This window comes from Salvelinus namaycush, chromosome 29 (genome assembly GCF_016432855.1).
Source record: "Salvelinus namaycush isolate Seneca chromosome 29, SaNama_1.0, whole genome shotgun sequence".
Lineage (NCBI taxonomy): Eukaryota > Metazoa > Chordata > Actinopteri > Salmoniformes > Salmonidae > Salvelinus > Salvelinus namaycush.
The window spans coordinates 10,032,232-10,041,014 of NC_052335.1; the positions used below are offsets into that span (position 1 = coordinate 10,032,232).

General features: G+C 41.3%; 1 protein-coding gene across 1 annotated transcript; it reads left to right on the top strand.

The window, feature by feature from the left end:
- Window positions 1-1,526: 1,526 nt before the first annotated feature.
- Window positions 1,527-6,488, top strand: LOC120024571 (zinc finger protein 770-like). The gene is made up of 2 exons (XM_038968856.1): window positions 1,527-1,646; window positions 2,135-6,488. The coding sequence occupies exon 2, from the start codon at window positions 2,233-2,235 to the stop codon at window positions 5,500-5,502; it is 3,270 nt and encodes a 1,089-aa protein (XP_038824784.1). The 5' UTR covers window positions 1,527-1,646; window positions 2,135-2,232; the 3' UTR covers window positions 5,503-6,488.
- The last annotated feature ends 2,295 nt before the right edge of the window (window positions 6,489-8,783 follow it).

An 8,783-nucleotide genomic window follows, 5' to 3' on the forward strand; every position in this document is an offset into this window, starting at 1 on the left:
CACTAACAGGGATGTAAATACATTTGTACACAAAGTTTGAGAGAAATAAGCTTTTTCTGCACATGGACAATTTCTGGGATCTTTCAGTGTATTTGAAGAGGTTTGTGTCAGGAAGCACTTCTGACACAATTTTATGATCTTAGTCTGATACTGTATGACAGTACTGCACAGCAGAGCATGAGCAAATGATTCAGCTTCAACATTTTTGTGATCAATTTAGTGATACCCGAGCCCTGTCCATACACGGGACCAACAATTTACATGTTGCGCTCAGTATATGTTGGTAACCAGCTTATAATAGCAATAATAGCATAATAGCAATATTAGCACCCTGGAGTTTGTGGTATATGGCCAATATACCACTGCTAACGGCTATATCCAAGCACTCTGCATTACCTCAAGAATAAGAACACCCCTTTGCTGTGGTGTATTGGCCAATTACCATTCACACGTGTGCCTTATTGCTCAATCATAGTAGTCAAACGAGTTAAATCAACATCCATTGATGGAAAATGACCTGGCGAGTTTAATAAGGGCAAATTGTCTTTGCTCTTGCGACATATTGAAATTCCTTTATTATGTGATGTCCTAGCTCGCAGTAATAATTAATTTGAGGAAAACCGAATTTAGCTTCTAACGTCATTGCAAGTTACTACGATATTCCTTCTTAATTGGCTTGATAAAGTTACGGAAAAAGGGTATATTGTATAATTTGTGTTACGTTTTTTTTGTTTGTTGCCTAATTAGTATGCCTTTTGTGCGGGTTTTGAGTGGTCAATGGAAATGTTCTTCACCTGGCAACCCTGGCTGTTGCAAAACAGGACACTGATAGAGATTCTGCTCGTGAAGTTAAATTGCGGGCGAAATTTCAAAACGATTTGGAGCACAGTTGAAAGATTTACGCGCTGACTATACAATGGACTAATTAGAAAAATAAAAGCAGTACTTTTCAATGCATGAAATATAAGAGGTGTGCAGTGAGAGCGTGAGAAGAGGGTGAAATGTGTGTCTCACGGCCAATGCGTGAGAGTTGGCAGCTCTGACCCATTGTCACTGTGAATTTTCAGGAGTATATCAGATTAGGCTACTGAATATTTTATTGTGCTGCCTCAACAGAAAAAAACAGGACTTTGGGACAGCCACTATCTGTCTTTCTGAGTTAAAACTGTCCTTTATGAGAGATGTGGTCGAGAGTGTTTAAAGCCTTCCTGTTAGGTTGTTTTTCTTTTGTTTATATTGTATTCGATTATATTTTATTATATTATATAAAATAGTTTTTAATTTCATCGAATAAAATATTGTGTTACTTTTCTCATTTGTAAAATAAAAATGTCTACTATCAAATCGAACCCATAGCCTACCACAATTATTGCATACAATCGGATTAATCAGATAATCTGATCACATTTAAATGTTCAAAGAATTGCATTCTGCATTAGCTAAAATGACCAGGAACAAATAATGACGATGACGTTTCCGTCCGTGCACTTATCATGGACGGTAGTTAAAGGCTTGTTTTGGGAAAGGTGGAAGTGTTAGCTCATATAGCAAGCTAATTCTTTGTTTAGTAAAAATAATAATGGTATTTATTACTTAATTATTAGTTCGTGAGGTGCGATTTAGCAATTTATAAAGGTTGCCATATGGTGAGTTGGCAGAAATGAGTCGAATCAATGAATTGTGTTTCATACATGTTTTAGTAGCTAGCTTAGCTAACGTTAGCTGTTTCAAAAGCAGCCAGCCTCCCATGTTGGGATTCACTGAGAGCAGGTTCTGACTAGAGGGAGTACAGCTACGACCGGAAATTACTTTTCCGTAGCAGGTTAGTATAATTTACTCAGCAGGTTAGGATAATTAACGTGGCAGGTTAGGAGACTTAGGTTAAGGTTACGAAAAGGCTTGTGTTAGCTAAAATGTTCTCCTAACCTGCAACTAAAAGTCACTTCTGGTCGTAGCTGTATCGAAGTGGGATGTTTTTAGGGAATCTCGTCTCACATGGCTAGCGAAAGTTTAAAATTGTATTCTGTTCGATATAATTTATTGCATATAAGGTAGCCCGTGTTGGCAATTTAGTTTACAAATACTATACTATTTTACAATATTTGTAAATGACTAAATGATTTGTTCACTACAGATGTTGTCCTCCCATATTGGCAGCTGGGCTGTGCCACAGAGGAACTAGAATGATGACATCCTAAGAGTGGAAATAATACTATATTGTTAGTGGACACAATGCTAGCCAGGCATCATGGAACACAGGAGGCCTTTGGCGTTATGGAGAAGACGCCACAAAGCAAGAATTATCAGTGTGTCACATGCTTGAAATGCTTTCCTGCTCCATCCAAACTACAGAGACACATCCTTTCGCATACAGGACAAAGACCATTTGTGTGTCACCTCTGTGAAAAGGCATTTAGGCAACTAGCACACCTGAAACTCCATATTAACACACACCTTTATCCAAAACATATTGAACGGAAGAGCAATGTAAAGTCTAGCTTGCATCCAAGTGGATATGAAAATGCCCCTCCTATAAAGATAAATAACTCAAATGCATGTTTGCAGACAGGCTCCTTGGACACATTTGGTGCAGAGGGCACATTGGTGGTGGGCATCAGTCCAACTGCACCTGTCGACAGAGTTGAGGAAAAATCTCTCTGTTCCTCTCGCTGCACCGCTGAACTCAATCCCCTTCACTCCGCGGTCGAGAGGTTTGAGAAGCAGCACACAAAAGACGAGCCAATGAGGAACCACGATGACTGGAGTGAACCTGAGAAACAGACACTGCATGAGGATAGATCCTCCAGAGATGAAACAGTGGCCAAACATACAAAAATAATTGAGAATTCAAACTCTCATAAATGCCCTGAGTGCTTTAAGTGCTTCAGCGCCCCGTCCAAATTAAAGAGGCACTGCCTGATTCACACAGGCCAGAAACCATTTCAGTGCTACCTATGCCAGCGTGTTTTTAGGCAGCTGGCCCATCTAAAGGTACACTACAGCATTCACCCTGGGGTCACCAAGTCGCGGAACTCACTACCACGGCAAAGTCTCAAATCTATTTCCCAACCCCAGCGGTCAAAAACCTGGCCAAGGAACTATACATGTAACATGTGTGGAAGGAGATTTAAACAGAAGAGACAGTTGATAGTCCACCAACAAACTCATAACGTTTCAGAGACTGCTGTGCACCCTCGTAAGTTAAATAAATTAAGTAAGGCTTACCTTCCCCCTCAAACTAATTGTGCTTCCAAAATATATTTCCTAAACTCTGAAAGTTCTATAACGTACAACATAGAGCTGAATGGTAAGAGACAACTAGATGTAGTTGAAGGTTTATGCAACTTATCAGAAATATTGCATGACGGTGCAAAACATGCATCACAAGAGCACATTGACCTCACTCGCTCCTCAGACAACAGAAACAAGTCGCCTGTGTCTAATCGCACAGACCACACACATACAAGCACACGTAAGGTAAGGGAAAATCAGTGCATGATATGCCTGAAGAAGTTTGACTATCCCTCCAAACTCTCCCGACATCTGTTGGTCCACATGGGCATTAAGCCTTTCGGATGCACCGTCTGTAGTAAGTCCTTCAGACAGCTCTGCCATCTACAGACTCACATGAAGGCCCACTACATAAAAAGTGACAATGTTTCGAAAAGAGTAGAAGATACCCCCGACCAACCAGGGGATATTATATTAAAGAACAAGCCTGTTTCTGCGGTGAAGAGAAATCAAAGTGAACATTTAGACCAAGTTTCTCAACCTCGGGAAGCCAGCAGAGGCCTCAATGAAGTTGATTGTTTCCTAAGCCAGGATGTTTTATCTGTCAGACCTACCTTCAGTCATTGCTCCACTGACAGTCTCTCCATCTATGGTGCTCAACAACCTGCATGGAACCCCACTGAGAAGCTGCTACCTGGATTGGACACTGACACAGACAGGAAGTCTTCAGCAGAGCCAGTATCTCTCAGACAAGAACATAAGACAGACTACAAGAAGACCAGTGATGTATTTGACAGCACACCGACACACCATTCACTAATAGGCAAATCTAAACTAAGGAGTTGCATCTTACAAAAGAAACCCGCAATCCATGGCAGAGGGCGCTATTGTTGCCCGGTTTGTTCAAAGCGCTTTGACGCTCCATCCAAGCTACAACGGCATTCCCTGGTTCACACAGGACAAAGGTCCTATCAGTGCCCCACTTGTCCGAAAACGTTTAGACAAAAAGCTCATCTGAAGGTGCACCAGTCTGTTCATGAACAAGGGAAAGAGGCTAAACCCTCTATTAGTCATAATGAATACAGGCAGACCAAGTCTTTATCAAGACTGAAAAGGACCCCATGTTCAAATGGAAAGGACGTAGTCTTCCGTAATAAAAGTGAAAATACTTTATCGAGTGGCAGTGATCTCTCTGCTGTCCCTCTAGCTCAGTTCAACTGCCCCCCAACAAACGACGTTGACAGCCAAACACTGCTTTCTGTTGCACCTAGGAAATCAGGGGTGTACCAGTGCATGGCCTGTCTGAAGAAGTTTGACTATCCTTCTAAACTCTCCCGACATCTATTAGTCCACATGGGCATCAAGCCTTTCAGATGTACCGTCTGTAGTAAGTCCTTCAGACAACTCTGCCATCTACAGTCTCACGCGAAGGTCCACTATAATAAGGCCGCACTGCATGGGGATGAACAACAGAGGAACATCAACTTGGCTCAACTGGACAATATTCCCCTAGAGGATGGGACTGTTTCAGAGGGACACATCTTTGCAGCAGGTCTTCATCAAGATGAACCAGGCCCAAGTCAAAGTTTTGGAAATTACGAACAAAATAGTAATTACAGACAAAATGGTCATAGTGGTGAATCATACAATCACTTCAGTTTAACAGAAAGCGCAAACCAATCAACAGAAATCAACAGAAAGCATGAACCAACCCCATCCCCTGAACAGCCAGAAGACGTGAAAAGCATGAAGTCCGAGAATAACTGGAATATTGCTGAGGAGAAACATGTGGAAAAGTTTCCCTCGCATGAATATTATGGGCAGCAAAACCACCCCCAGCTTCCTAACTGGTTAAGCCCTTATCCATATCACCAAGAAACTAACCAACATGTTCCTTATCTGGAGGATAGACCTAATTCACAATATGGTGCTAAAGAGGAGGACGGGTTAGAGGGTGGCCTTAGGTCAGAGTTTAATTTTCCATATAAGTCAGAACCTCCCAACGACCTTCACGTCTGCGCAGGCTGTAGTCAGTGTTTTACCACCAAGAGGAAACTGAATCATCACAGGTGTTCTCCGAGACATTTAGAGAAAGAGAGACAGGCGAGCTCGTATCAGTGCGCCATCTGCTTCAAAAGCTTCGAGGCTCCCTCGAAATTGAAAAGACACTATGTTATCCACACAGGCCAGAGGCCATTTCAGTGTACAGTGTGTGGAAAGGCTTTCACCCAGGCAGGCCATTTGAAGACACACCTGCAAATCCACAGGTAAAAGAATTGGGACCGTCATCTGCTGTTTAAGGACTAATAACAGATCTCCACACACTCATATGTTACTTTGACTACTTACCTTGCCATGCTCCTCTACTCTCCAACATCAGCTTTTTGGATTGCAGAATATGTCCATCCTGATGAAAAAGTCAATATTTTTTATGTTCCTTTTTGTGCCTTCTATTATAGATGGCGTTATATGGTTTACTGAGTTTGTACTAATGTAATTATGTGTGGTGTATTAGTTGATGCTAACAATCTGCCTATCGTATCACATACTGGTATTCACAGTGCGTTCAGAAAGTATTCATAACCCTTGGCTAATTATAAAATTTGTTGATACAGCCTGAATTCAACATTGATTAAATATATAATTTTTTTCTGAACCCGTGTGAGTCAGGCCGTAACACAAGTATATGTGGGAAAAAGTCAAGGGGTGTGAATACTTTCTGAAGGCACTGTATTTGTAAATAACTTATTAATATGTAAGTACAACAGCAGTCAGTTCTTCTGTTTCACACACGTGAAGTATACACTAATAAAAATGTCTTCAATGCAATACTCTGGCTGGCCATATCATTATGTTGCTATTTGGTTATAGCTGGAATATATTTAATTTGGCACTGAGGCTAGGCATTGTTTATTCTCAGATGACAGGATCGATGCCATCTGATAACACTTACTCGGCGGGTCATTTCATTATGGTTTCGCAGTACCACTTCTTCACACAAGATGGCATCATGTCTCTGTTTTGGTTAGTTGAGATGCACTTTGAGGAGGAGAAGCGTCTGACTTCTGATTAAAGGTGTAATGTGGAGACGTGTCAGTGTGAAATAAACTAGTTTTAACATGGTACATGAAATACTGAGTTAGGTTTTAACGTGAATTATTGCTGTTTTTTGATCACTTGTAGGATTATCAGTTAGAATGCCATTTTCTGTTTGACATTGTCGATTAAACATCTTACTTATTTATAAATGTGTACTCATTGGAAGGTTTTGAACTGTCTTTAAACCTGATGTAAAGGTTACCTTTAACTGGGTGTCCATGTTGTGACAAGATAAAAAGCTTATTGACCTGTTAGGGATTTGCGGAGTATGGATTAAAGGGATTATTTTTTTCTTAAAACCATTCAAGATTCAAGCGGTTTCTTTAAGAATTTCACAAGATTTTATGTTATGTGAAGCATATACAGTATTATATTGTATGCAGTTCTACTGTATATGCTAATGAATAATAGCAGTTTTGACCAAGCTTGTTGGAGCAGTTCATTGGTGTAGATACATCCATATTGCTTGTGGGTGAGTTGTTTGCACTCCCTGCCATCACGCTATGGGGATGTGGGAAGGGATTGGGAGAGGGGTTAATGTAGATCATTATGGGTATCTAAATTAAAATCTCCCTAAATGAAACATTTTGGTCTTTACTGAGGCACCCGGAAGTAAAATTCCAATTAAAGTAATGGAGGTCAGATATTTTTGGAGTTCCCTGTCCATGTCAAAATACCTCAATATAGGCGCAATTGACTAACGGCAAAAAAAAACAGAGGATGCTGAACCATGGACTTTACCCTCACACAATTGTTTTTTTGTTTCTGAAACACACAGTTGTACATTAAATGCATCTTCCTACTACTCAGAATGTCATCAGAGTCCTCAGAACCTCGTTTTAGAGGTCAAGTTGTGATTACAGCGCTCTGGAATAATCTCTGACATGCCTCTGGTGTATGGCGACATGGGATCTAATCCTAGCAGTAATAGCCCCTCTTGGATTAGATAGCCTTATAGTAGACCGAGAGCATCAACCCTATGGAGAGACCTGTTAGGATTGGATAGATAATCGTGATTTATATCACTTTTACAGTGCTATTCATTACATAAAGAACCTAAAAGCGCTGTAAATCAACAACAACAAAAAAGCTATTAATTTTTTTTTTTTTTTTATATTATGCTAATCATCAAGAGTAGATGGACGGTCAAGAGACTGAAGGCCGAGAAAGTTCACGGTGGATCTTTATGGAGAGAAAGGGTTTACTAAGTGGAGAGCGGTAAGGATAGATTTACACTGACTGTACAAAACATTAAGAGCATGTGCTCTTAGGTCGGCAGGTAGCCTAGTGGTTAGAGTGTTGGGTCAGTAACCGGAAGGTTGCTGGATCGAATCTCCGAGCTGATAAGGTAAAAATCTGTCTTTCTGAGCAAGGCAATTAACCCACTGTTCCCTGGGTGCCAAAGACAGACGTCGATTAAGGCAGCTCCCCGAACCTCTCTGATTCAGAGGGGTTGGGTTAAATGCGGAAGACACATTTCAATGTGTCTAAAACGAACTAGGTATCCCTCTTTCCGTGACAGACTGACCAGGTAAATCCAAGTGAAAGCTATGATCCCTTGTTAATGTCACTTGTTCAATTGACTTCAATCAGTGGAGGGAACGGATTAAATAATAATTTTTAAGAATTGAGAAATGGATTAGGTATGTGTGCCATTCAGAGGGTGAATGGCAAAGACAAAAAAATATTCTAAGTGCATTTGAAAAGGGTATGGTAGTAGGTGCCAGGCGCACCGGTTTGAGTGTGTCAAGAACTGCAACGCTGCTGGGTTTTTCAAATTCAAACGCTTCCCGTGTGTATCAAGAAAGGTCCACCACCCAAAGGACATCCATCCAACATTACACAACTGTGGGAAATATTGGAGCCAACACGGACCAGCATCCCTGTGGAATGCTTTCGACACCTTGTAGAGTCTATGCCCCGATGAATTGAGGCTGTTCAGGTCAAAACGGGGTGCAACTCAATAGTAGGATGGTGTTCCTAATGTTTTATGCACTCAGCATAGCTACGTAGTTCTAGATTGAGTTTGCGCATCTCTTTCACATACAGACCATGTACAGTCGGTCTACTGTTGTATTGATGACAAACAGTACATCCCATCTCATGCATCCCTCCATTTGGCTGTATGTCTGACACCTCAGTGCCCTAAAAGCCTTTTAAGTCCATGTTTACACAGTCACCAGTTCATGTCTGACAGAGGAGGGAGGGAGGAGTACCAACCAACCATCTCTCAGGTTCTCCCATCCTGTTCCTGTCAGCCATTAGTCTAGCAGCGCTGCATGAAGCTGCAAGACGGTTCTAAAATAACTTCAGGCAGATGGGAATGTGGGACTTATGTATTTATTATGAGCTGGGAAAATGTATCACTCTGACAGCATCGCGATAGGCTGGCAAGCGCTCTGTGGCAGAGCTCTGCTACCCAACCCGAGCCCAACGGGCCCCGACATTATGAA